Below are 27,900 nucleotides of genomic sequence, written 5' to 3' on the forward strand. Positions count from 1 at the left end.
AAAACTTTATCTGTGTGAATGACAAGGAGCAGTAGTAGTGCCCAGTTAAAAATCTTACAGGCAAGACATTCAAACGGACAAATCCTCATTAAGTACTGGTGTTTACTTTCTTGTGAAGAGGTAAGAGCAACTCCTCCTGTTAGACCTCATCAATACCTTGTTTATAACAGCCTAAAAAGCATAACACAAGCTGAGGATAAGAAGATGACCACCATCCAAGTTCCACATGATACATCGTTATCAGCCAAGCACCACTCTAGTTCAATTGCATTTTGCTTGCCATTGCCAAGAAGCAAGTTCTTGAGAGGCAAAGCCACAGTGACTTGCAGTGATTAAAATCGCTGCAGATACCATCCCAACAGCAGCAGCCACACCACAAGAGGTCAGATCCTAACAGCAAAGAGACTAATGGAGATGAACGCACTGTGGTAAGCACAACCAACCTTTAACTGTGAACACCTAATACATATTAGGCTAAATAAGTATAGCTGAGATTGTGCCCTGATGTTTGTTATTCTGACAGCCTGGGGAGGTCTGGAAAACACAAGCTGAGAAGACCTGCAGGACAGAGGCCATAGGCATTGGAAAATCCCATTTCCACAACTGCACCCTCACCCAGCAGGAGCCTAGCTCTTTAGGGCGTGCAGAGAGGATGCTCGGGGTCCAGTTTCTAGGGTGACCTTGAGGAAATTCCACAGCCTGTCCACATTTTCACATTCCCCATCCACAGGAGGAAGAGCACATTAACCTTGACCTACCTCAGAAAAGCACAGATCTGCCTTAGGAGGGCCTGGAAGGAGCTCAGAGGGGCTTAGATGCAGGATCTCTAGCTGTGACCAGGGTAGCCATAGGCTCTGAAACTCCGGAGAAACGTGCAAATCGCTTACAATATAAGAAGCGGGAGCTCCGAGGCACTAAAGGGCACGGCTGGGACCACACACGTGTCACCCGCAGCCTCCCCGGCGCGGCAAGGGGGAGGACGTGCAACGCCGCTACAGCCCCCGCAGCACCCGGCAAGGGCAGCCCCGGCGCCACGGCAAGCACGGGGCGATCTCCCCCGGGCTCGGCGCTGACACACGCGGACCTGCGCCCCAAACCCAGGCAGCCGGACCGCCCACCCACTGGGACCGTCAGGGAGGAGATCGGCACTTCCCAGGGTGAGGGGAGCAAGCGGAAGGCTTACAGCCCTCGGGATAAGGGAAGGGAAGTGGGCTCCAGGGCAGCCTGCACCCCGCGGGGTGGGGAAGCCACATGGGGGCCAGGGAGCCCGCAGCCCTCGGGGCGAAGGGCCGGCCCCCAGGGACCAGGGATGCAGGAAGGGGGCTCGGCACAGCCCTGAGGCGAGGGGCCAGTGCAGGCGGCGGCAGGCCGGGGGAAGCGAGCTGCAGCCCGGGGGCAGGAGAGGTGCCGGGACACCCAGCAGCACCACCCGAGGGCCGGGGAAAGGCCGCGCCCGCACTTACCGGTCCGGGGCGGCGGCGGCGGGGTCCCGCCGGGGCCGGAGACCGGTGCGGCGCGGGGTGCGGAGCTGCTCTGCGCGGCGCGGCCCGGCCCGGCTCAGCTCTGCCCCTTCTGGCCGCGCTCGGCGCAGGAAAAGCCGCCTCCGCCGCCGCCGCCGCCGCCGCCGGGCCCTCCCCGCCGGGGCGGCCGCCGCGTCGCCACGGCAACGCGGGCCGGGGAGGCCGGGCCTGGCCGCGGCCTCCCTCGGCGCGGCCCCTTGCCGGGGCGCCGCCTCCGCAGGCTTCGGCAGCCGCGGGGTGCCCCGCCGTGCCTTCCCCCCCGGCAGCAGACGCCCCTCGCCCCGCCGCAGGGCGAGGTGCGCTCCCTCAGCTCACCCGTCAGCCATCTTGCAGCCACCTGGCGAGGCGGCCCGCGGGTGGAACAACCGGAGAAGCGAAAATGGGAGGGGGACGGAGGTGTTAATAGATGTCATTCCCTTCACAGTAAAGACCCTCCAAAATAACGACCGAGCTGGTTGTGGTCAGTTGGGTCCCAGTGCTTACTGCACCCTGTCCCGCTGGACAGCCTCCAGGCCACAGGCGGGCATGGGTTTCGGGTTTAATAGGCTCTGTCATGGTTTCAGGAGTGTAGTGGGTCCTTGCACAAAAACATCCACAGAGACCGTTTCAGTGGCTTTGGAAACTAAGCAAGAAGGCAAGGAGCACAACAGCATCCAGCCAGCTCTCTCTGCCTCTTGCGATGATGCCCCCGGGTGTGACAGCACCAAGGAAAGAGGGGAAGATGTCCAGGGAAGGCTTCTGAAGAGCATCCTTCACGGTTCACGTGCACCAAGCACAGCGAGCGTGGGGTTACCAGCTCTGTAGCAAAGGCTCACAGTAGCCAGCAGAGCGCTAACACACGGTTAGCCTGTGCAACAGACTGGAGATGATCGGAGAACATGGTGGACAGGGAGCAGGGATGGTGACTGCATCAGGCTAATGGGGTCGTCGTGTACACAGGAGAAGCCACAAGTATAGGAAGTCACAATGAACAGCCCAGAAACATCAGAGATGTGCATACAGCTGAAAAAGAGAGGAGCTTTTTATCACAGTTAGGGACCTGTAACTCAAGGGGAGAAGGTGTTCACCAGACACTGGCGAAGCATCAGGAGCCAGTGCTAATGAGTTGGATGTGGGTGAGAAAGGGGAGCAGCATATGCACTTTTCAACCTGGACCAGGCAAAGCATGAGAAAATAGAGCATAGGAGGTGGAAAGCTTACTCCAGAAAGGTGGTGCCCGCCCGAGGAAGAAGACCTGTGCACCATGGCCATTTTTTGGCATGTACTGCATGAGCACCCATCATAGGATGAAAATTCAAGTGCTGTGGGCAGGGAGCCACCAGCACAGTCTGCCCAGCCCCACAGCCTTGTCTCCACCATGTCCTTGGGAAAGCAGGCAGCAAAACATGGGTTGCAGGCAGGCTGCTGTGGCAGGCACTGTCATAGGGCTCCCCCAGTTTGAGGAACAGTGAAACAGTGCATGGGAGCTGCAGTCACCCCTTCTCATTCCCCAGCTGCAGCACTCCTTCCCAGCCCCTTCCTTGGTGGTGGCAGGTCCCCACTGCCCTGTTTTGCAAAGGCATCAGTGGGTTTCAGTGTGCTGTACCAACTTGGGCAAAAGCTGAACTGAACTCAGGGTTTATTGAGGTGCATGGATTTTACCATTTATCATGTGCCATCCCATAGATGGGCAGGTAGGAGAGCACTGTCCCCTGGCAAAGAAGAGGTTAACACTGTCCAGCTTTTTGCTGAGTTCTAAAAGGACTGCAATCACCGGTCTTTATTTTTGTTTCTTCTGCAAAAAAACAACTGCTCTTTATAACCTGCGTGGCACAAAGGAGCCATTTCTTCCGGCAGCCTTCAAGAGATGGGTTAGAAAAAAGCAGAAGAAAGTTCTCATTCAGCGAGTGCCAGGTTGTCAAGGTTTCCTCTGCTCTCAAACACACATTTTTTTTCATCTGGCAGGCACAAGAGAGATTTAAAACTGTTTAGTACAAAATGGAGCTTCAAAAGCAGCAATGTCTGTGTCAGACACAAGGTGAAGAGCAGAGCTCAGGACCTTCTATATGAGGCAATATTATCGTCATCATGGCTCACACAGGAGCATTATACCAAGTTTGTTCTCGGCTTGTCACAAAGCTCCCCCTGCATGAGTCTCCAAATCCTGTGCTGCGTTCAGCCCAGCTGCTGGAGAGGCCATGGGCTCATTTAGCCCTGCCAAGGACACGGATCAAGTTCGGTCTGCTGGCAAAGAAAGAGGCTTTCATGAGGTCGCGTTTTTCAGCTTCCTTCCCCATTTACATTGCTTTCTATTTTAATGAACTGTGGCTTGATAGTGAAATCCCCGCGTGCCTGATGAGTGTGGGTATTAAACCAATGCTTAACAAAGCCAAACTGGGCAAGACTGGTCACTGCTTCCTTGTCCTGGTGGCCATCTTGCAGGGGATTACCAGTGTGCTGATAGACAATTTAACGGATAAAGATTGAAGAGGCAGTAACATATAATTAGCATCGTCAACATTGTTTTCTGGAAAAATCAATCTCAGCCGAGCCTGATCTTGTTCTCCATTGGGAGCACAGGATGGGTTACCAAAGGTGACAGCACAGAGGTGATAGGGGGGGCATCCAACATGCAACTGCTGAGAATACAGCCAAACAGGATGAATAAAACAAACAGATTCACATTTTAAATGCTGAGGATCACCCAGACACCACTGACCCAGTAGGTCTGGTTTCATTTTCTGTGCAGACACTTGACGTTACAGAAGTGAGAGGGGATGTGGATGTTGCTGGGGAGTGAAGGGGGTGCACGAGAACTGGTTGAAAGGAAGAAGGCAGAGAGTTGTGGTCAATGGCGCAGAATCTAGCTGGAGGTCTGTGACTAGTGGAGTTCCTCAGGGGTCGGTGCTGGGACCGGTGCTGTTTAATATTTTCATCAATGACCTGGATGAGGGAACTGAGTGCACCCTCAGCAAGTTTGCTGATGACACAAAACTGGGAGGAGTGGCTGACACACCAGAGGACTGTGCTGCCATTCAGCGAGACCTGGACAGGCTGGAGAGTTGGGCGGGGAGAAACTTGATGAAATTTAACAAGGGCAAGTGTAGAGTCTTGCATCTGGGGAAGAACAACCCCATGTACCAGTACAGGTTGGGGGTTGACCTGCTGGAAAGTAGCGAAGGGGAAAGGGACCTGGGGGTCCTGGTGGATAGGAGGATGACCATGAGCCAGCAATGTGCTCTTGTGGCCAAGAAGGCAAATGGCATCTTAGGGTGCATTAGAAAGGGAGTGGTTAGTAGGTCAAGAGAGGTTCTCCTCCCCCTCTACTCAGCCTTGGTGAGGCCGCATCTAGAATATTGCGTCCAGTTCTGGGCCCCTCTGTTCAAGAAGGACAGGGAATTGCTTGAAGGAGTCCAGCGCAGAGCCACAAAGATGATTAAGGGAGTGGAACATCTCCCTTATGAGGAGAGGCTGAGGGAGCTGGGTCTCTTTAGCTTGGAGAAGAGGAGACTGAGGGGTGACCTCATCAGTGTTTACAAATATGTAAAGGGTAGGTGTCAGGATGATGGAGCTAGGCTTTTTTCAGTGATATCCAGTGATAGGACAAGGGGCAATGGGTGTAAACTGGAGCATAGGAAGTTCCACGTTAACATCAGGAAGAACTTCTTTACTGTAAGAGTGACAGAGCACTGGAACAGGTTGCCCAGGGGGGTTGTGGAGTCTCCTACACTGGAGATATTCAAGGCCCGCCTGGACAAGTTCCTGTGTGATGTACTGTAGGTTACCCTGCTCTTGCAGGGGGGTTGGACTAGATGATCTTTTTAGGTCCCTTCCAACCCTTGGGATTCTGTGATTCTGTGATTCTGTGAAGGGGACAGCTCCACTTCAAGCCTGTCTCTGTTGTCTCTGAGGGCTCAAGGCTGCAACACCATGCGGGTGAACCAGCATACATGGTCTGGCTGTCCCCTCAGGCCATCTTTGCTTGGAAGGAGGCTGTGGATGTCCTCTTAGTAGCTATGTGATTTAAGTGCCTAACAACTAATGGGTGGGAAGTCTCTGATGCTCAGTGCACACCAATGTTTACCGCATTGCGAACCACCAGTCACAACCCTCTGAGACTGGTCATTCAGCCAGTTCTCACTCCACATCACTGTCCACTCACACAGCCCACACTTGCCTGATGTTGTGTGAGACAGTGTCAAAAGTCTCACTGAAGTCCATGTACACAACTGGTAGACAGCAAATGAAGGCTCAGCAATATTAGTCTCTAAAAAAACCAAAAACCAAGCAAAAAGCTTTCAGGCTTCCATCGTTAATCATCAACAAGCTAAAAAGGCAACATGTCCCGTGGGGCTGGCAACCTCCAGTAAGCACCAGCATCTCACCGTGCCTAGCACCCATAGGGCTCCAGCCTCAGGGCTGCCTGACACCCAGCAGCCCTGGTTCCTGCGAGCCCTGGCTCCTTTGGCACCCAGTGCGGGCTCCCACACTCAGCACAGAGAGCACAAGGGAAAGCAGTTCTGTGCCCTGCATGCTTATCTCCTGGGTAAACCAGCAAGGCACTTTTGTTTATTGAGTGCCGATGAATGGCCGCTGTCTTGGCTGCGAGATCGGCCTCCAGATCCCACTCTGGGCACAGCTGCTGGCAGGGAGCCCACAGCTGCAGCCACCTATTGCCGCAGGAGCCCTTCAGCAGAGTTTACCCCTTCATTCCAGGGAGAAATTGCTTCACAGCATCTCACCATCTGTGTCTGCCCCTGTGCAGAGGTGGCACCAGGTTTACAGGGCACTGCAAGACAGGGAGCATCACTGTCTTTCTTTGGGGTATGTGGCCAAGCGACACCAAATGGTGCCATTTGCTCCAGGGTTTTATGGTGCTCCCCACTCTCCACAGCATATTTGTTCATCTGCCCTTCCAGCACTGGCAAACAGCTAAGGGAAATCTACGGCTGCACTAAGCTGCTTTTTGGGCCAGAAAGGTGAAATAGCTCCATGCTACCAGGCTGGAGGGTGAAGTGGACACCCAGAACACTGTCACCCTGCCTTGGGTCAAAATGAAATGGCCTGACCTGCAGGGAGAGTCATGGCTTCTTGGGCTCACAGCCTTACAAAGAGCTGCCACAAGCTTCTTTCAGGGCCATGTTATTTTGGGCCCCCAAGAAACTGACGGATCCATTTGTGACTGCCTCTGCCCTCCAGCCATCACTGATGCACAACAGTTGTCACAAATAGCATGTTTCATCGGGAAGAAAAAAAAAGTTTTCTGCATTGGGAACGAAGAGAGCTCAACATTTTCTGAAGCTATTTGTGTTTTTATTAGAAATATCTAGGTTTACCCTTGCTTCAAGCAGAGAGCTGACAGGGTGGTGAAAGCCTGGAAACTTACAGCAGCTCGAGCAACTAACAGATGAGGAATATTAGCTTCCTGTTTTCCCAAGTCACTCACTCAATGTCTGCAGACAGCATCCCTCAAGTTCTCATGTCTCATTAGCTGAATCAGACCTACTCACCTCCTCCATGTGAGGCTGTCCCGTATCCCTTGTGATCAACCTGTAATCCCTCTTGGCCTCCTGTGACCCAGCATTTCATGGCCATACCGGACCTGTGTGGTTCCACCTAGTGACCCAGTGCATGGGAGCAGTGACCCAGTGCTTGGGACTTGGTGTGCCCACAGGCGTCCAACGAGATGTAGTGAAAACAAGGCAGAGTAGTTGTTTTCAAGCGTATCATGTGTAGGGTCTGTCTCTCCCTTTGGGCAGTGATGTCTGGTTTGTTAAGGGTCACCACTGAAATTGTCAGTGTGGGAGCAAAGCTCAGTCACATGGGGTCTAGGCAACAGCCACCTCTGACCCATGCAGGCCTGGTCTCCACTTATCCATAGGGCAGCTTCAGTGGAAACAAGTTTGTTTTGCTTTCCTAGAGAAAGCAAGTCGAGGTGTCTGATCTGCCTCCTCTGCCTGCTTTGTTTCTCCACATACGCTGTTGCTGCTGTCTTATTTATCTCCTGCCTGAGAAAGGCAGCCCCACTCTCTTGCTCTCTCCATGTAGGAATGCATTCAGCTTTCCGTATTGATTTGCTTTTTAGAGGATCTTTTCCCCACCAATTTAACCAATTACTTTCTGAACACAACATTTATATTTTGCTCTCAAACATGTCACAGCAATGAGTCAGCATTACAAATATGCACAGTGGGGGAAAAATGTATCTCCTCTCTCTTATTTGCAGGTGATGTTGGAGTATTTCATTCGGTGCCACCTAGTTGAGAAACAGTGGACGGCAGTCTGTTCACAGTCTTCATCCTTTCCCGGGAGATGTAACGCTGTGCTGTAAAAGTTCCAAATACTCCATGGTACATGTGTCTTGGCATCCTTCCTGCCCCTTGCACATTTTCCAGTTCCACTATTTCCTACCTGGAAAAGACAAGAACTGCACTGGTGTTCAATGAGCAAACCAAGCAAAAGGATCTTAGTCCCAGCCTCTTAAAGCAGCCTTCTGCGCGAGTTCAAGCTACAGACCTACAGTGAGGCAGGAAGAGTAGAGGCTAAATTTTCCATCATCATGGTGCCAACCTGGTTTCTGCATTACCCAGTCACCAAGTTCCTTCAAGGTAGCGGAGCAGTGAAATGAGCATCAAACTTTCCCTGTGAATTTTGAAACCACACCAGTTTACAGCAGAATCATGCTTTAAGGACATACAGTTTATTTCTGCGAAGCTCAGGAAATAGACACATGCTTAATTGTAGCAAAGGCCATTTTCTTCATTTTAACAACATCAAACTGATAAGCATGGTGGGTTCACTTCAAGACAGCCCTGGGCTAGGGCTCTGATGCACCAGTGGCTGAAAACCAGCCCCACACCTTTCCCAGTGAAAGCAATTCTTGCCTTTAAAGGCTCAAAATATGCTGTGATCCTCCTTTTGGGGGAAAGTAATGAATTTAAGGACCATCAGATTTTCTTTTCAATAGCAACAGCAGCATGATACTGTCAAGTATGGACACTGTAGGGTTCCAAACAGCAGGAAATCTTATAAATTGGCAGGTTATCTCATAATGCTCCCTCAGGTTTGTCTCAAGCTCAGTAGGTTCATAGCTGAACCATCCAGCCCTCATTACACCACAGGTATCTCCTTCTCTTTATCAGAGCAATCCTATGGATGTGCTGAATTTTACAGGATTGTTGTCTGGCCACAGCAAGCAGACAAACTGAACACAGCCCCTGCGGGTTCCCTCCCACCTTCGTATTTCCTTCAGGTGGCTTAGTGGGAATTGTACATGTTTTACTGCTGGGATCATGTAAACAGATTAACCTCCTGCAGGACACTGTCAGGCTTTGCCTTCCTCTTTTTGTTCTATAGAATTAACACACTGATTTGAGCTTTGCCTGGCCTTTAATTTCTCAGCAATTTCTTTTATTAGTCTGTGCAGGGGCTGGAAGAGCCTTACCTGAATCTGTCTCCGGGCAGCTAGAGGACTGTCGTGGTTAGCAGAACCTGGAAGTGGAGAGTGGTGTGGGGGAAACACACCATTCACCTCCCAGGGCCACCTGGTCATTCTGCTGGAGATCTGCAAGTTTATGAAGTGGGAAAGGGTTTAACTATGAGAGTTAGAGCGGTACAGATGTTACAGTCAAAAAAGGAGGAGGGAAAAATGTTCCCACTCCCAAACAATTTCTCCTTTTATTTTTATTTTTCTTTGTAAGGAGGCTTTTCCTGTTTAAAATGTATTTGGGGAAAATTCGGATGCATCAGGATCATGCACAGTAAAAACCACAAAATCTGCCAGATCGTCAGGTAGGACACTGCAAGGTGCTTAAAAGACACCACTAAAAGCCAGATAGCTGGCTGGTATGTGATGAATTCATGAAAGAAGCCAGGAAGGAGATCAATCTTTTTATTCCAAAGAATATATGACACATCAAGGGGAGGGGCGGTTTGTTGCTTCCACCATCTACTGCAACTGTAATCAGTATTTCTTGGCCATAGCAACTACAGGCTTATGAACAAGTTACTGTGCCTCAAAGAGATTATTGACAAAGATAACATCTGAAAATAACATGCTTTCCTTTGACTTTCATCCAGCTCAAATATTTGCTGCCAAGTCAGCTGAAGGAAAGAGCAGTTGTGCAGTTGCTCTGATTTCCCTCTAGCACCTCTGTAACCTCAGCTGCGTGCTTGCTTCAGTGTCACTGCAAGAAGAAATCCAGATGCCAGCGAGGTGGCCCAGCCCAAGGGCTGCCACTCAGCAGTGAAAGACCGGAGATAACAATACTTGTCTGGGATAGTTACTTACCTTTCCTTAAGTTACTGGCCCAAAACCTGACTACTGATGATACTACCCAGGGTTTGGTATCCCCTGTCACTTGGCGTGGTTGCAGCCCATACTCAAAGCAACCTAAACACCTAGCACTAACCTCCCTCTCTCCCAGCCCGATCTATTACCTGGAAGAGGGGTCTTATACCCACTGCAGCAAGGCCTAGCTACAAGGATACCATTAACTCAGCTGCAGTCTGTCCTGCTTTTTGAAGGCAGCAGTACCTCAGAGCTCTTCTCCCATTTCTGTGCAGCACAGCCAAGCTCACCCATGTCTTTCTGTCAGCAGGTTTGTCTGACACCTCAAGGCATTTATGGGTTAGCAGACCACGCTGTGAAAGTTAAGTGCTCGTTTTATTCCCAGTGAGAGCAACATGCCCAAATGTATCTCTCCAAAACTGGAGGAAAGAACAAATACCTATTTGTATACATCAAAATTAGAGAAGAACACATAACACAGACTACCAGAGAAAACATACATACAAAAGAGACCTGCTGACTTGAACCCAACATGAGACTTGAAGGGCAGCATGGCCAAAGAAATCAGATCTGAGGGAGTCCATACACCTGAGATGACAACTCAAGTCTGCAAGTCTTTGTCCAGTGCTCCAAACTGGACAGTAAACACTCCATGGGCTAAGATGTTAGAATGGCCTAAAAAACTCCAAACAAACCCAAAACCAAATTAAAACAAACAACCAAAGAAAGCCCTAACCCCAAAAGCAGAACGATTTTATGTCTCTCAACAGTCCTGATGGCAGGTCTGAAACATAGCATCAGGGAATTCACCAATGACTCTTCATAGGGGAAGAAAACACCAGGACTTCTCAGACCTGCAGCTCTGGGTGTTGCAACCTGGTATTTTTATGCAGACTTGTTTTTCAGACTGACAACAGCCCTTTAAACATTGCTTAGAGAGCTATGCTGCATCCAAACCTGCCTTGAAAGAGCTGAAGTTACTTAGATTACAGTAGTCTTTCAAAAAGCTTGCATGAAATTCCCCATTAGTCATTAGCTGAGGACCATTATGATATGGGGAACAGGAAGAGACAGGCACGTTAGTAGTCAGTGACTGAGCAGTTAAAAAGCAATAAACACTTCCAGCCTTATACAGATTGTTCAGACTGCAGAACTGGGTGATTAGCTCCACACTGTTAAAGCCAACCCCACAACAGTGCCTATTCCCAGCTGGCCAGACCAGTTTCTGAAATGCACATTTAAGTCATGCTTTCCACCAACCTTCACTACTACACTGGCGTAGTTCACTGGGAGGATGTGAGGAATATCCCTTTGAAGCTGCAAGGGAAATTTTCCTTTCACCTTAATTAGAGTCTGTCTCAGAACAGCAGAGGGATGGATTTTTATTTATTTGTAGAATAAAGCTGGAACTCTCTCACAGACCAGCAGCGTGTAGGTCTCATCTAAAAAGCCTGGCAGGGGCAGCAGCCTAGAGACACTGAGAAGTTTTATTTGCTCCAAAATAGCTTTTGGAAAAAGACAAAAACCCAAGAGCGATTCTGCTAGAACTTTGTTTCTTCTCTTTTCCCCACTAATACTTTGGGCTTGGTTTGGGCTTGAGGGAACTGGAAGAGATTTGGCAGAAAACAGAAAACATGTTCATGATGAATACAGTTCACATTTTCATGTGAGCAAAACATGTCATTAACAGAAACAGCTGAACAGTCTCCACTGCACCACAACTCACATCACGACTGCACCTCCAGTTTCCCACCAAACACTGGAGCACAAACAGACCCCAGTGCTCCCATGCAGTGCTTCCAGCAGAACAGAGTTTCAGGAATAAGTTACACATAGATATACATAACATGAGTATTCATTCATTAATGGCTACTTTAGCCACTACTCAGCTGACAGACACTTCAGTCTCTGAATTTCTCCATGTTTCTGAGATCTAAAGCTTAGGGTCAAGAAATGGAATTGAAGTCTCATAAATGCACTGTAAACTGCCTGGGACTGGCCAAAGTGGCATGTGAGTATAGACTCAAGAAAGTTCAGTAGTCTGTTCACAAGTAAATCCATGTCCAGCTCCCCAGGAAGACACTGACCCTTGAGGTGGAAAGAGCCTCAAGACATTGTCTCTCCAGCTACGCAGAGGGACCTCATATGAAACCCTGTTCCTTGTGCTTGGTGCTACACCATAGCTATTGCAGAGTCCTCAGTGCTGCTGTCCTGCTCCAAGCCCACCCGGCGGATGGACTCCCTGTATTTCTGACGGCCCAGCTCAATGATGGTTTCAACCTCATCAGCGATGTCCTGGCGGCCACTCTCTTTCATGGCTGTAATCAGCTTGCTCACACAGTCAGGATCCTCTGAGTTTTGCTGAGCCCATGAGAAAAGCATGTCCAGGATCTGCTTTTCAAGGTCCTCTCTGAAGAAACAGAGAAACACAGAAGTAACCAACACACTCTCCTGACTAGCAACACAAGGAGGCCTTACCTGAGACCTAACCCATGACTGGAGGCCCAAAGAAGCCATCCAGACATACAAAGCACTCAGTGGGTCTGCTTCTTCCCCACCTATACAGGAGTTGCAGTTACGGCACTAAAATCTCTCTATAAAATATTTTCCTAATGGAAATATCAAATTAAAGCATTCTGCTTTTGAATGTAAATTCCCCACAGGAACAGTACTTTGGTCATAACAAGTCTAATACTCTCCTACTCCTCTGGCTTTTTGTTCAGACCGCATGTCCCATGATGTACTGCAAGATCTTTTTGAATAAAGATGATATTCACAGTTAATGCCATAGACCACTGCCCATTGTCAGAGATGGAGTCTGGCCAGGAATCCAGATCACAGAACAAAATAGGAATGTGACTCATCTGAACTACAAAACTCATCAAGTTTGTTATTTCCCAATTTTGTTTTTCAAACATGCAGCTTTGTTTTATAATGGCAAGATAAAACAAACAGTTTTCCATTAAAAAAAAATAAAAAGGTAATATTTTGAGAAGAACCATTAGTCAACCCATCTTATCCAGTGACACAATTCCAGTGGAAAAACTTTGAACCAACCAAGCACTAATTTATACTATTAGATAGATAGATAGATAGATAGATAGATAGATAGATAGATAGAATGCATCACTGTTCGTCTCTGTGTCCTATCTTACCTGTGATTGTATCTTATGCGCTCAATCTGCTGATAGGTCAAGCCCAGGTTCATGCCGATGGTCTGCCAGTCAGCTCCCATGCGCCTGGCAATGCTCAGCAGGTTGGCCTGTGTCAGGTAGCCAGTCTCAGCATTGCCCAGGTTCAAGGGAGGGAAGGAGAACCCATTCAGGGCACCAGGGTTCTCACCCCAGCGGGGCTTCAATCGCTGTGTCATGGAGAAGAGGGAGAGAGAATATGCTTAAACAAATTGTTTCTGTAGAGGACAGTGTCTGGCCATTCAGACTCCTACTAGGGAGGAAGGAAGATTTGGGGCTGAAGAGTCAGGCTGTAAGAAGCAAGGAGCACTCACACTGGCAATGACCAGCAATGCTTACTGCCTCTGAAAAACGTCAGATCATAGTGTTCATGGTCATAGCTCACACTGGAAATTTCCTTTCTTGTCTTTGCAGAGCATTTTTCAATGAACCATCTCCCCAAAGCATGTCTAAGTGGTAAGAAAGACTTAGTCTAATTCTTTCCTGTTAGGGTGGTGAGACACTGGAATCGGTTGCCCAGGGAGGTTGTGAGTGCTCCATCCCTGGTGGTGTTCAAGGCCAGGTTGGATGAAGCCTTGTGTGGGATGGTTTAGTGTGAGGTGTCCCTGCCCATGGCAGGGGGGTTGGAACTAGATGATCTTGAGGTCGTTTCCAACCCTAACTATTCTATGATTCTATGATTCTAATTTGTAGTTGAGGTTGCATCTGTCAGAAAGAGATGTGAGATCATGGCACATGATCTGAAGGGAAGCATTCAGCCTACAAAGGTATTTATTGTTTTAAGCTTCTCAAAAATCAATTAAATTCCATAAGCAAAAGTTGTATTTCACACTGTAACATACAGCCTAGCCTTTAAAGCCCGGTGGCTCATACCAAAATACTTACACTCAACACCTATATTCATATCCATTCTACCTACTTCACTCCAGACCTTTCTTTTCCTGTTGCATGAGCTGTGTAACTAGGAAGTTTAGAAACAAGACAGACACTTCCCTTAATTACAGCGAGCTTCCTCCTGTTCTACATCCCTCATTCATTCAAAGGATCCACCCTCTCTGACCACCTACCCAGCAAGCCTGTGGCTGACAGGCAAGATGAGCAGGAGAAGTGGAGACCACTCCCAACTATTCATGTTTCTCTTTTCAGAAGAGCTCATGGAGACTGGGAAATCACCATAACATGGTTTGGCAGCCATTTCTCACAGTCATTCATTGCATCTGTTCTCATGGTAGAAGACAAAATCAGCTGAGCAGAAAGGCTATGCTCTTACCCCGTTTAGATTATTGTTTCTATAGGAGACAAAGCAACTCACAGGCAGTTTGATGGGCAGAGTAACGAGCCAGAGGGAGTCTGGTCCTCTCCTCCTCCTGCTGGCCTCTTCAGGGATGCTCTCAGGAACTGCCCCTCGGTAGAAAGAGACCTTTGCAAACAGAAAGCATGCAGTTAGGCTCAGATTCAAGCACAGTGGCCAAGCCTGTTTGCACCATGTCTTTTCTGTCTGGGAAAGAATGAATTCAGCATTTCTCACCTATCCTCAGTCCACAGATATGGCCTCCCAGTTAAGCGCAACTGGGAGGAGCACCAAGTTTCTGCAATAAAGGCTGGACTTACTGCCAACACCCCAAGAGTTAATGGCAGGAAAGTAAGTCAGAGAGTTAAGTGATGAGTGATCCTTCAAGACTACTATTCTTGCTTATTCAGGGTTTAGTTGGTGACATGCAAAGACAAGGGAAAGAGGAGAGGAAAAGAGTCATTCCTGGCACTCAGAGATTACTATGAGGAGCATTGTAAAAGCAATGATGATGACGATGATGACGATGAAGGAGGAAACAAAGTCAATGTAACTGGTTGCTCACCTGTCCTTTTACAGCTTGGTCCTTCCTGTCCACAGGGGAAGTAACATAGATTTCCTTCATGTTCTTTAAGTGGGAGTAAAAAGTAAATGAGAGACGTCCATCCACGCAGTCAGGACGATCTGTGCAGAGAAGCAGCAAACACTGAAGTTGTGCAGAAAAATGTGCAGCTTCTCAAGCCTGACCAACAGCCCGTCATCCACTAGCAGCCTCCATACTACTATCTGCTTCTTCTACTCATCCCTGAAAGAATTGTAAACTCTGACCCTCTTCCTCGCTGGGTAACACCAGAAAGCAGAAAACACCAGAAAGGTGAAAAAGGAGAATGGCCACAAGGTGGAGATCGAGTTAAAGCATGGAAAGCGAGGCCAAGCAAGACATTCAGATGGAGTCAAGTCCATCCGATTTCCCTCCCATCCTGGGTCCATTCTGTCCTTTGGAGGGTAGAAACGGCAGCAATAGCATCCTGTAATGCACAGAAATAGGTCTGTCTTCACCATTTCTGCAGTGGGTGCAGAAATAAGAATAGAGCTAAAGGGAAAAAATATAATCAGGTACAACATTCGTGTATGTGATAGAAATAACTTCAGAGACCAGACTAAATCAGGGCAGATGGACAGACTCTGGCCTCATGGCCTCATGAACTGAAAGACCAGTGCATTTTATTATTCTTTAAAGAGTTGTGCTTAGTTTACTGCAGTGAAACTTAGCTATATATTCAGTTTTTGCAGAAAATGGTTCAGTTTGCAGCTGTAACAGGTCTAGACACACTGGGGCATAAAACATCACCCTGAGTTTTGGTCCTGCTCCCTCTTCCCCTCTCTTCTAGCGGCTCCATTACAGGGAATTCTTTACTCTGGATTATTTCAGAAATACTAAAGGGTTCTCTCAGAAATGGGCGACATTTAATTGGATCACTATGTGCCCTCCATTGTGGTGTGCAAGATGCCAGGAAAAGGGCAAATCTGGCTGCAGAAGTGAATCTGTCATAAAATACACACACTTGGCTATTGCCCTCTACAGGCTACATGAGAGGAAATGAAAGCCTGCAAATGGCACTTTCATAGAGAAAAGTAGACACAAAACCTGGCTGACCAGAAAATATGACAAGTTCAATGTCCATGGGCTGGCTGCTGTGAGCTGTGGGCAAGCTGGAGACAGAGAGGAATGCTATGGGAGAAAGGAGTACAGACCCCAGCAGAAGCACACACAAAAGGCAGAAGCAGAAAGGAGCCCACTAGTACCATACCCATATCGATGCTGATGCCTCCTTCAAAAGCTGCGAAAAACTGCTCTCCCTCAAACATCTCCACCATGTCGGATGGCTCGGGTCCTCGGTAGCGATCCTGCAGCTTCTTCAGCACTGGGTCAACCTGACAAGGATGACAACACAGGACCCTGTGTTTGATCTGAAGCATGTCTGTTCGCTGACCAATGTCTCTATGTCCATGATGTTCCCCTCACCTTCAACAGGGGAGGTCTATTTTACATGGAAAGGATGTGAACAAATGAACAAACACCCACCCCCTCCTATCCCAGATATATTCACTACACAGACAAGGAAGTGGTGTTCTGAGATTTGTGACTTCCATATTTCTCTTCTCAAGCAAAAAGCAGAAAAAACTATGTGGACAAACAACGTTAGGCCATACCAAAGCTGCCATTCAAAAAGCATTTTCAGCAATGTCTCTTTCTTTTCAACACGACAGTAACCTTCAAAGACAGGGAGGGATTTACTTGCTACCTTATCCCCCTCACAGTATGCCATTAAAGACATTTTCTCCACAAAAAGGACATGCTACAATAGCACACAGAGCTGAGAACACCAGAAAAATAATTTTGGCTTTGCAACCTGTAATCACACTGGCAGACCTGGGGTCTCAGAGGCAGTGCAAGGGTCAGCCTAGAGCCAAGGTGTCTTTTCTTCTTGCTATTTGTATCAATAAATCTTCTTTCTCACCCCATGACCATCCCTGGCAGGAATACAGACACCCTGAAACCCCGATCTCATTGTGAGTGCCATTGCTGCCTTCTCTGGAAACAAGTTTAGCCCAGAACACAACATAAAAAGAATCCTTACAGGTGTCTTTGCCCACAGGTAATTTCAATATAGGAGAACAAAAAAAAGAAAAGAAGTAACCAGACCAGAGGATTATGCAGAGTTGGGTACACAGCCAAGTTCCATCAGTCTGATAAAATAACCCTCACCTCACTGAGCTGCACTGCTTGCTAAGCTGTACACACACACGAACATTTACTTTGCTAACATCTGAAGCAACACCACTGAGGGCAGATACTGCTAGGGCACGGGTGGCAAAAGAGAATGCATGAGCACTTCCCATTTCCTTCCCATCTTCCTTCATACAAAATCAGCCAGATTAGCTCAAAATAATAGTATTAAACTAACCTGGTGTCACACTGAAGCAGATTAAGGAGGGCTTGTATGTTCTGTTCCTCTGCTTGAACTGTAAACAGCAAGGAACACTGGGAAGAGTACCATTTCTAACCACTCCAGCTGAAACCAAAGCAGTGCTTCCACCCACACTACTAGTCCATGTCAGACAAGTGATATGTTAACTTTAGTGTCTTTGGCTGAAGTTTAAGCCAACTTGTTTTGCCTCATGTTCACTGGATGCTAACAGCACACACATGGCCATTTACTGTGGCTCAGCTGATTTTAGCAGCCCGGTCCTCAGGGTCTGCATGGGAGGAAATCACTGCGTGCCATGCACGACTATGTTGAACAAACTTTCCTTCTTCTCCCAGATCCCAGTGACCCGGTATCACACTACCAACACAGTGTGGTGACAGCATACCCCAGCCATGACCCTGGGGCAGTGAACAGGACCCACTGCTGCCCTTACATCCTACAAAGGAAGGCCCAAGAAGCTCAGGAGCAAGGCAATGCATCCTAGACCAGACCTTGTGCTTGGGGACACACTGTAGCAGGACTTGCTCGGGGTCCTTCTTCCTCTGCAGAGCAATGAAGTTCACCTGGTACATACGCAGACGCTCATAGACTTTCTTGGCAATGCCTCCAATGTAGGTCTTGGTGGTGTACCACAGCCAATACCTGGCAGAGAAGGAATTAAGAAAAAGGAGGGATCCTGCCTAGGAAGATAATCCAGTGTCACACCCACGAGACTGTAAAGAATGACAGGTAGAGACAAAGAGCTAAGCTAGGCCTGACTTGCAAAGGGAAAAGGGAACAGGTAGGGTAAATAACATGAACTATGAATTGGAAGTCAGGGTATGGGAAAAGCAAGACTGATGAAAATCCCATCTTTTCCTCGGGACTAATCCTACACTTACCAGGAGAAGTGGGTGACTTCAAACACTGCATAAAGATGGGTAAATTCCAGCACCACCTGACTGGTAATGTCATCCCAGGTTTGGCCCTCCAGGTCACCATGAAGAAGATGCAGCCTTGACTGATCCAAATTTATGCCTAAAGACAACGACAATTGAGAGATGCTAGAGGCAGCAGAAGCCTTTATTCATGGCTTTACAAACCCAGCCACACTTTTGGGTGACTCACTTCGTAAAAGCACCAAATTAAGGCTCGTGGCCTTCTCTTCAGCATCCAGGACTGAACTTTGGTCAAAGAAGGGCAGCAATAAAAGGATAAGGTTACTCCAGCGCTTCCAGGATATTCTGGCAGAATATGCAGACTTGAACTGACAGTGTGCTGATTTCCACCAACAGATTCATTAGATAATTTGCATCACCAATATCTAGGGCTACTAAGTTCTCTCTTTCTAAACATTCATTTGACAGACTTTTCATTGCTGATGCGCTTCAGACATAAATACTAGGTAGTGTTACAATCAAAGCCAATCTGCACCCAGAAAGATTTTACATCTTCACAGGAGAGCCAGGAAAGGTCAAATAAAATAGGATTTAGGAGACACAGGGTATTCAGCACGCAAACAGAGGAATCCCTGGCAAGGGATTGTGGCTGTTTGCTGTTTATAGCAGTATTCAGAGAGGGAAATACACTTTCAATAGCAGAGGCTTGGCAACTAATTCATGAGCAAGAAAGTAAGAGAGAAGGCAGACCCCTGAAGGCAACACCTTCATCACCTGCTTCAAGCTATTCCCAACCATGAATCAAAGCCCTTTAACAAAGCATCTCCTCTGTTGGCAGGAATGCCTCTTCAGCGTATCATATCACACCCAGCAGTCTAAATACACATGCAGTTCAGCAGAGCAATCCATATGCCAATCCATTCTCCCAGCCTGTGCTGCTGGTCTGTGAAGCCCAGTGCTGATCTGCTGGATCTGCACTACCTTCAGCTGCCACCACCCTGCACCACCACTCACTCAGCAGGCACACCTTGCTGCTCCCACAGGAAAAGAGGCAAGCATTATTAACAGGAGAGGCAAACAAAATTCCCAGCTTGCCACTCATGGTTTTCCACATGCGACACTTCTCTTTGCCAATTTTGGGAATAAACTGACCTGTGACCCCGGGTGGGAGGGGCAGCTGAATTCTTACTGGCCTGAGAAAGTCCACCAGGGAGTCCTGGGAGAGGCAGAGCAGGGGGCTGGCTCTGCACCCTGTATCGGCTGTGATTTCCTCTAGCTCTCCTGCAGACACTGGCAGCACCTGGATGTGGAAGACAGCATGCTGAGCTGAGCAGGCTGGCACCCAAATTCCCACATCACTTACCCAGTCCCCCATTACCCAGATTGCAAATGCTGCTCTTGGCTCAGGGCGCAGTGAGAAATGGAAATGCAGTGAACTCTGGCTGAAGTCTGCTCTGGTGTCATCCAGGCAAGCTGGGACAGATCAAGGAATTACAGTAGCATTTAGCACTATCTAGCAATTCTATGGATGTTTGCGTTAGTGGGTAGCTTTAGAATTAGACCCACATGAATAAGCCCCCACCCCAGTCTCATTCATTAAGCTGTTCTTCCACTCACAGTATGTTTTGCAAGGGAACAAGAGGCAATATATCCTTGTGTTTCCTTCACAGCAGCTACATGCTTATCTGCCAAAGATCCCTTTCCCACAAGGGCAGCTTGGAGCACAGCCCATTTTGCAGGCAGGAAAGCTAAAGCAGAAGGTGATCTGAGATGGGTCAGGCCATGTCAGACACAAACTACCCTAGGGCAGACATCTCACCTTCAGCCTGCTACTTCGCATAGGACAACACCTGCACTAGAGCTTACCGAAGTCTGTTGTTTAAAGCATGCATACCTGCATCTTGACAGTGCGAGTTTGTTCAGTGACTCCAGGAGGAAAGGTCACTTTAATGTTTGGATCCACACTGGAAAAGAGCAATGTCCCCTCTGTTGGCACTTTGCATTCATTTTGCACAAGTCGAGACACAACGAGGAACCAGGAGAAGTGAAGGACACTGCAGTGAGCCACATGCTTCTGTAACAGAGGACAGGGAAGAAAACATATAGACATATAATACAATAAAGGTAAGAAAATAAGTGCCAGTAGCAGCTGAGCAGATGAAAGCACTAGAACAGGGATGATGCATGATGGAGTGCAAATCATCGTCTTCAGGAGACATACCTCCATGAGAGGAATCCTGGAGCTAAAATCCACATTTTATAGCAGCTGGTCAAAACACAGCTCATGAGATGTTTCAAATGGGCTCACTCGTGGCTGGGCGAAACAAAGAGGGGAACAGAAGCATGTGTGTCACTGGTTGTTCCAAATTGCTTACCTTTGATTTTCTCTTCTGCTCCACTCTTGTTCTCAAATCACTCCAGCTCTGCCCACTGAAGGTCCGCACTACCACCTCACGCTGCTGAAGGGTTTGAGGGGAGGCATATGGCATTGAAATCTGCACCTCCTGGAAAAAAAAGCATTCCTGTGAGACACCAGGAGAAAAGGATAAAACCAAGCCTAGCTCTGCTCTGTGGCTTCCTGTGCAGATGAAAAGGTGGAGGACAAAGTATGGCCTGAATGCAGGGAGTGAAGAAGGAGATAGGAACTTGCTCTGACCTGAAGCTGCCAGGGAGGTGACATGAGAGATCAGGCCCACTATGTAGTATGATGGCAGGAAAAGTTGTGTAGCTTGTGGACAGTAAGGGCAAAGCAACTTTTGCAGTGAGTTGCCGTCAGCCATGATGGGGCTGGTGGTATAAGTGCTCACCAGCTTGAATGAAAACCACACAATCAGACTTTTAGAGAAGGATGTGAACTATTCTCCTTGCAGCCTAAGACCAAATGCTGGAACAGCATTCATCTTGCACCAAGGGCTGAAGCAGGAAAGGTGGGGAAGGCAAAGGAGTCAGACCAGCACAGTGCCAGAGAAGCTGGCTGTGTCATTTCTGAGTTTTTGCAGTGGGGCTTCTTTGAAAGGCAGTCCTGCAGCTACTTAAAAGCAGTAGTGATGGGGACAGCGCTCTCAAAAGTCCCAAAAGACTCTCTCAGAAGACTCTGCCAAGCTACTGCAGAGGCAAATTGATCAGGAGGAGGCCTGGATGCATCCTCACCTGCTGGAATTTGACCCCATGAGGCTGCAGCTCCAGGACTCTACTCAGCAGGACATCATGGTGTCGCAACTTTACACACTGAGGGTCCGGTGCGAGAGTTCGGAAGTAGATCTGCAGAGGGTCAGAGGCAGCCCCCGGTGGAAAGGAGAAATGGATGCCACAGGCCAGGATCACTTTGCAGCCTTCAGAGGTGACAGTAAAGCTTCCAGAAAAAATGCATGAATGTATGCAATGACTTCAGCCCTCCAAAAATCAACACAAGAACCTCAAACCTTTCATTTGACTGGCTTACTGAGGCCATAAGCTCCTATATGTACATGCAATACCCACCATGCACCAATCATGTCTGGGACCTTGTTACATGACTATTACGTAAGTTCTTGACAGCAGAGTCTTACCTGTCCTCTCCTGATGCAAGGACGAGTCTTCGTAGTCTTCCAGAACTGGATTCATCTGTGGCAAGAAGAAGGTTTGGGTAGAGGGAGTACACAGATGTTACTTAGATCAGAGTAGACAAGAAAGGTTTAACTTGTATTTCAGCTCTGGCTTAACTCTAACCTGACAGAAGTAATTAAAGGAACCCTGTTCACACTGCAGTGGGCTTCAGATCAAGCAGCAAGATATGAAGAGGCCTAAGGGTCCCAAGACACACTGGAAATGCTGACTCTCCCCCAGGAAAACTCAGAACCCAGAAGCTGGGGGAATTAGAAAATATTTCAATCCACCACCCCTGCAGCTCTCAGGGCCATGTTTGATTGCCTGGGGCCACCCCTGGGAATCTGTGCTTGCTCTTGTGAATATGAGCACCATTAGGAAATCCTGCTCAGATTCCTGCTCATTCATTACCTGCATCTTGGACAAGGAGCTGCTCCTCTGCAGCCTGGGAACCACAGAAAATCAGGAGGTAACTGCACAGCAGGATGACCTCTTATTGCTCTCTGTGCTTCTAGCATGAGCCACCACCACCTTAGGGCCATGCAGCAAGTCCAAGAACTGGCGCTTGCCTTTTCTAAAAAGGCTGGATGCCTTTAGGGGTCTCTCCTGATCCGCCTCCTGTGAATCCCATTTTCACTTCCACTGTAAAACCTTTCCGAGCAAGACTAATTCCAGGGACCACTGAGCCCTTCAGACTAAGCTTGGGCTTGTAAAAAGAGAACTAGTACTGTCTGTATCCTCACAACCTAATTATTATTCCAGACAAATAAATACTGATCTGATTCCCCCCTGCTTGTGTTCTCTAATCCAAACCCATCTACACCATGCAGGGATGACTGAGGGGCAGCTGGTCAGACCTAAGAGCAGCAGAAGCCTTGCAATTACCAGCCTGTGGGGATGCCTCAGTTTCTCCTAAGGGATTGCCTCGGAGGCGTACGAATGGCGAGGTCTGGATCTCAGGGGGGACAGCACGGAGGCAATTATTCTGCAGATCAAGTCTGGACAAGTTGGGCAGGCTGGCAAGCGAGGCAGGGACAGTCACCAGGAGATTGCTGTGGAGGTGCAGCCGCCGCAGACACTTCAAATTGGCTGCAGGTTAGAACAAGAAGTGACCCCTCATCCACGTTGCTAATTGCATTGCACGTAAGTTCTAACACCCTCCACCCCTATTCTCCTCACCACATGTACGCAGACACACAATAAAAACCAAGCACACGAGCCCAAACATCTCTTTAGCTCACAAAATAAAGGGGTGCAGGGAATTAGCTAAGAGGCAAGGTAGCCTCCTCCATCCTCTGCTTTTCAGTACCCAGCTACAAGTATTGACGTGAGATGCTTCCATAATAGCACCAATGACAACCCCAGGCACGGAGTAATACAGGACCCAAGAGCCAGGAAGCTGGGCTGCAGAAACCAGAGCCTGGTTCCGTGGACTGGTCCACACCAGACAGCATGATTTCAAGCCCAAATTTGCATCCCACAAACCCCAGCTCTTCTGTTTCCAGACTTGTGTGCTACCCAAAACCAGCCTGGCCAGATCCTCAGTTACTGTAAACTGTATTGAAATCTTACCAGTCTTGCTGATCCACAGAAGCAGAAAGCATGGTCCAGAGGGACTTAATGCTCAAAGGGACTGACTGAACCAAGCATACTGCTTCTGGATATCCCTCGCATTTGGCTCTAATGTAATAGATGTTTTGGGCTAACAGCTCTGGGGACAGAGACCAAGGGCCTCAGGGGTCTTAGGCTGTACCAAAAGCTTGGCAAGCCCATGTCCTTCTTTTCCCCTAGAAAATACATACCTAAGGAGTCTGGGATGCTTGATAAGCGATTCCCAGAGAGATCCAGCTCTGTGCAGTTATGCAGATTCCCCACTTCTTCAGGGATGAATTCCAAAGCATTTTCAGAGAGATCCAGGTCCTGCAGCACTGCTAGGTCCCCAATGCTCCGAGGTAAGTCCTTCAGCTGATTTTTCATAGCAGAGAAGAAAGTCAGCTTGCTCAGAGAGCCAAAGTCCTCAGGGAGTGCCACAAGTCTGTTGTGGCTCACCAGGAGCACACGAAGGCTGGAGAGATGAAGGATGCAGCTAGGCAGGGTAGACAGGCTGTTGAAAGTGAGATCTAGGTGGGTGAGACACCTCAGGTTCCTCATGTCTGGTGGTAAGCTTGTCAGAGAGCCATGCTGGCACGAACCAAACTCATCCCTGGCATGGCCACCTGGGTGTGGAGGGAAGTGGAGGAAGAGGTCAATATGCTACAGGGATACCTCAATAGCCTCACGTGAGACTTCTTAGCACAGAGACACAGAAGATGCAGAGCTACTGATCCAAATGAGCAGCACTGATTACAAAGTACTCATACAGAAATGGGGTTTCTGCTCCTTGCCTCTGTTTTCTGATCAGTGAAAGGGTTATAATGTTGAAGACCTGTTATGAAATCAAGAGATGCCACAGTCAACAAGTAGAGCTCTGCTAAACACATCTGGAGTCGAAGCTCAGATGCGTGGAGTGGCCTGGCTCTTTCTACCACCCCTCAGCAGGGCGGCTCATATTCCTCCAAGCTTCCTACTCACCTTCCCCACCAGCATCAGTGCCCTCCATCCCTCACCCATATTGTTGAGTGACAAACAGCCCTGAGGACTGAGATCTATCCTTGCAGGACTGGAGACATGAGGAAAGCAGTGAAAATGTGGGGAAAACCCCCAGGTAATTCAGTACTGCATAGGCCAGACAGGGCCGAGAGGAAAGGACACAAGTTCCCACGCCAGGCTGTGACACTCAGGCAGGAGAAGGGCTGCACCCATGGAAAGTAAGTCAGGCGAACAAAAGGAAAATTTTCAAAACATTCCACTTCATCGCGCCCCCTCCATTGCTGTCTATTTGTATACACATACAGCAGAGGGCACCAAACATTTTCTATGCTGCATCACAGTAAAAATTGAGAACAATGAAACTAACAGGCACATTGCACTTTGTACATAAGGAAATCTTGGCAAACTATTTTGTTGCCCTTCAGGATGCTCAGGGTGTGTGCACATGTCACAAAACAAGCCCGATAAAAGGTATTGCTGTTACCCTCACCTTCCTAAAAGGGGAAAGACAAATGAAATCATCAACGTGAAAAATCTGTGGCAGATACAGAAACAAGCCTCGATCTTTTCAGTTTTCAGATAGAACCCTAAAATCTGGCCACAAATTCCCCACTTTTCTATCATTTTCATGTTTTTCTTTTTAAAATTCCACCTCTTAAAGAGCAAATGATTCAGTCTGGTACAGAAATTATATCACTTGTATTGAGATCCTTCTATAATAAAAAGATGAGAAAGTCAAAGAATGATCTAATATTTATAGTTATTACAGTTATTACACCTCGCCAAATTATGTGCACACCCTGAGTCATACTTTTGATAAAATGTTGCGCAGCCTCTTTTGGTCTGTCTTGAACTCTGTTAAACCTACACCCACTGAGACTAAGCAAAGATTAAGCTAGGACTGATTCAGATGGAAATGCAGCAAAGACAGCTCGTTATACTCCCAAAATTTAAAGAGAGGCTGAACATTTAACAAAATATCCAACACCTTTCAATGCCCCTCTCCTTGCATAACTGTGCAAAAAATGCTTTTCTTCTAGAGGATGACTTAAGAAAATGTTGCAGCATCAACCCAGCCAAACTCCAAAACCAGCTCCCTAGGCAGCTGTAGAAACAAAGGAAGGAAATAAGAGTCTAGAAGCTATATCTTGTTGAAATCTGCACGCAAATCTGAGCAAGGCTAAGACCCAAAGCTGTAGTAAGGGGCACTTGAACAAAACAATTCCAAGGGCAGTTTGTCCTGTAGATGTGCAGAGGAGGTTTAAAATAAGAAAAAGCTGAGCCCAGAAAAGTTGGATGGAATTTACCTTTGATCACCAGGGATTTCAGGTGCTTCAGATGAGGAAGGATGTCTAGTGTGGTGCCAAGGAGGCAATCATTGCTGCTGAGCCGGAGGAACTCCACCTGGAGCACCTCTCCCTGTCGACCCTCAAACAGCTGGAGGAACCTGTGGCAGCCGTCAAGATACACATCCAGGTTCAGCCTGTTGTCTGCAAGGCAGCAAGCAGTGAGTGCAGGAGCTCCCAAAGCCCCCTTCCTGCACTTGTCTCTGAGCCCCAGCAGCTCTGCCATCTTCTGCATCTAGTTCACAGGGTCCAGACATGCTCTGACTTGCCAGGCAGGCAGGAACCAGCAGCACCACAATGCAGCCAGGACAAGGAGGAGGAGGAAAGATGGTTCTGAAAGAGAACATAAGTGCACAATGAAGGGCTCCTGCCCCAATCCAGGGCAGCTGAAAGCAGCTGATAATTACAGCAAGAGGAGAAGAAGGATTACACACACATTATTGAAAGCTTTGTGGGCACAGAAATGCAGGGTGGCAGATGCCACAGAGGTTTCTCCTCCAAGGGAAAACCTGTGAGTTCCCCCACCCAGTATCTCAGCAGAGAATGGAGCAATTACCCACCATCAAAATAAATAGCACTATTAACCTTAAAAGATAATAAATGTAAATGCCCATGCCTCATGCAGATTTCAAAGTGCATCAGTGGGAGTCTTTACAAGTGTAGGGGGGAAACAGGGACAGGGAAAGCTGAGCCAAGAGAGCCCAGAGGCTGCTCACAGGCCGACGGGTCCTCATCGAACCCGGTTGTGAAACTGGGTGCCAATGGGATAAAAGTGAGCATAGATGAAAACGGGCAAAGGGCAGCAGAGCAAATGTGGCAGGGCCAAGGAGGTGGTTAGAAAAGGCACGTCAGTGGCACAGGAGCACTGGACTGCCAGTGGGACTGGGGCTCTTGCAGATTTGCCTCCACAGGGATACTCTAATACAGCAAACGGGGCACAACACCATGGCAGGCTAGTTACCAACTAGTCTTTGTTTCCTCTTCTCACAGCACCCTCCACGTATAAAGAGAAAGGGGAGTAGATAATACATAGTGCATGCTAAGAAGGATTTGAACCTGAAGGAGCAGAAGTATGGAGTTTGAATAAATTAATTATTCCTCTGCCTTCTTAGTGTAAAGAAGCTTTCATTCACCTTGGACTTTCAAAATCAGCCACTGCCATCACAGTACACTATAATGGAAAGATAAGCAGAGGCACCACACTTGTTTTTATACCAGTACTCACAAACTTCCAAGTCCACTGCTCTTCACACCTCCATCTTTTGCAGCTCCTCCTGAGCTTGGCAATTAAACTAGCTAATGGTGTGAATATCAGGAGTTCTTGTTAAAGAACTTCGGATCAAATATGCAAATAGAAGTTTCTTTTGAGTGAGTGATACAGAACTACAAAAACTTCTAATGGCTTTACCATCCAAGGCCAGCAGAAGCAAGCTAATGTCCCTGCAAAACCCTGAGGAGCAGGGCTTTCTACTGGGAACCGGTGGGACATGGCAGCACTGATGTTCCCAAGGCACTGTCTGGGGGTAGGCATCTCACCCGATTCCCTGAAAGAGCAGAAACCTTATGGACACATAAGGACAGGAAGCACAGGTAAATGGAAACTGCTTTAGTAAAAAGCTAAGTATGTCTTACAAAAAGGCTGTACGCAACACATACACAGTGCTCTTACAGATATGGGTAAGCAAACAGACCATCTGCTGTAGCTTTGTAAAGCTATTGATGACGAAGGAACCAGACACTTCTGGTCTGCTCAACTGGCCAGGCTGGAGAGGCTCAGAGTCCACCAATGCAGCCTTAGGCATGCGTACGGGACACTGGCAGGCACCCTTGTGCACATACATACACACACACACACACACATGTGCACACGCTCCAACACGCACTCACCCCGACTGTCCTCACCTGCCCCCGTTACCCCGCACCCCGCCGGGCCCCTGAGCCGCGGCTCAGCCCCGGGGATCGCCGGCAGGAGCTACAGCCGAGCCGCCAGGCACACGCCTGTGCCCCGCGGAGCGCGGCCGCGCTCGTCTCACCCCTCCGCACCCGGTCCCTGGCACACAAACCCTGGGTCCCGGCAGCCCGGCCGTGCTCGGTTTGGCTCGGCCCGGCTCAGCCCAGGCACTTCCTGCAAAGTTTGCCGTTGATCCGCGCTGCCGGGGCGGGACGAGCCGGAGGAGGTGCCGGATGCAGCGGGACAAGCGGCAGGCTGCTCTGGGGAGCCAGGCACTGGCGTCCCGC

At 48.5% G+C, this 27,900-nt stretch overlaps 2 protein-coding genes across 8 annotated transcripts in view; both read right to left on the reverse strand.

The window, feature by feature from the left end:
• SLC25A22 (solute carrier family 25 member 22) overlaps window positions 1–1,587 on the reverse strand; it is a 50,226-nt gene extending 48,639 nt beyond the window's left edge. For 3 of the 5 annotated variants that reach the window (XM_065686851.1, XM_065686852.1, XM_065686850.1), the window contains exons 1-2: window positions 1,464–1,587; window positions 759–854 (exon numbers count right to left, since the gene is read on the reverse strand). The gene's annotated coding sequence lies outside the window, so the exon portion shown is untranslated. The remainder of the gene's footprint in view (window positions 1–758; window positions 855–1,463) is intronic. The other 2 variants (XM_065686848.1, XM_065686849.1) reach the window with 1 other exon arrangement.
• A 7,787-nt stretch (window positions 1,588–9,374) lies between these two features.
• PIDD1 (p53-induced death domain protein 1) lies at window positions 9,375–27,803 on the reverse strand. 3 transcript variants are annotated; one of them, XM_065686844.1, is made up of 16 exons: window positions 27,565–27,803; window positions 25,624–25,995; window positions 23,530–23,943; window positions 22,613–22,816; window positions 21,691–21,745; window positions 21,293–21,494; window positions 20,518–20,646; window positions 20,037–20,216; window positions 19,295–19,442; window positions 18,146–18,281; window positions 17,756–17,906; window positions 16,083–16,206; window positions 14,837–14,955; window positions 14,293–14,400; window positions 12,945–13,150; window positions 9,375–12,199 (listed from the first exon to the last, which is right to left on the reverse strand). In XM_065686844.1, the coding sequence occupies exons 2-16, from the start codon at window positions 25,895–25,897 to the stop codon at window positions 11,962–11,964; spliced, it is 2,688 nt and encodes an 895-aa protein (XP_065542916.1). In that variant the 5' UTR covers window positions 25,898–25,995; window positions 27,565–27,803; the 3' UTR covers window positions 9,375–11,961. The 3 variants fall into 3 exon arrangements, with proteins under 3 accessions (XP_065542916.1, XP_065542918.1, XP_065542919.1); XM_065686846.1 differs by having other exon boundaries at window positions 27,726–27,789; XM_065686847.1 differs by lacking the exons at window positions 25,624–25,995; window positions 27,565–27,803 and adding an exon at window positions 24,807–24,893.
• Window positions 27,804–27,900: the final 97 nt, after the last annotated feature.

The sequence above is a fragment of the Lathamus discolor genome, chromosome 6, assembly GCF_037157495.1.
Source record: "Lathamus discolor isolate bLatDis1 chromosome 6, bLatDis1.hap1, whole genome shotgun sequence".
Taxonomy (NCBI): Eukaryota; Metazoa; Chordata; class Aves; order Psittaciformes; family Psittacidae; genus Lathamus; species Lathamus discolor.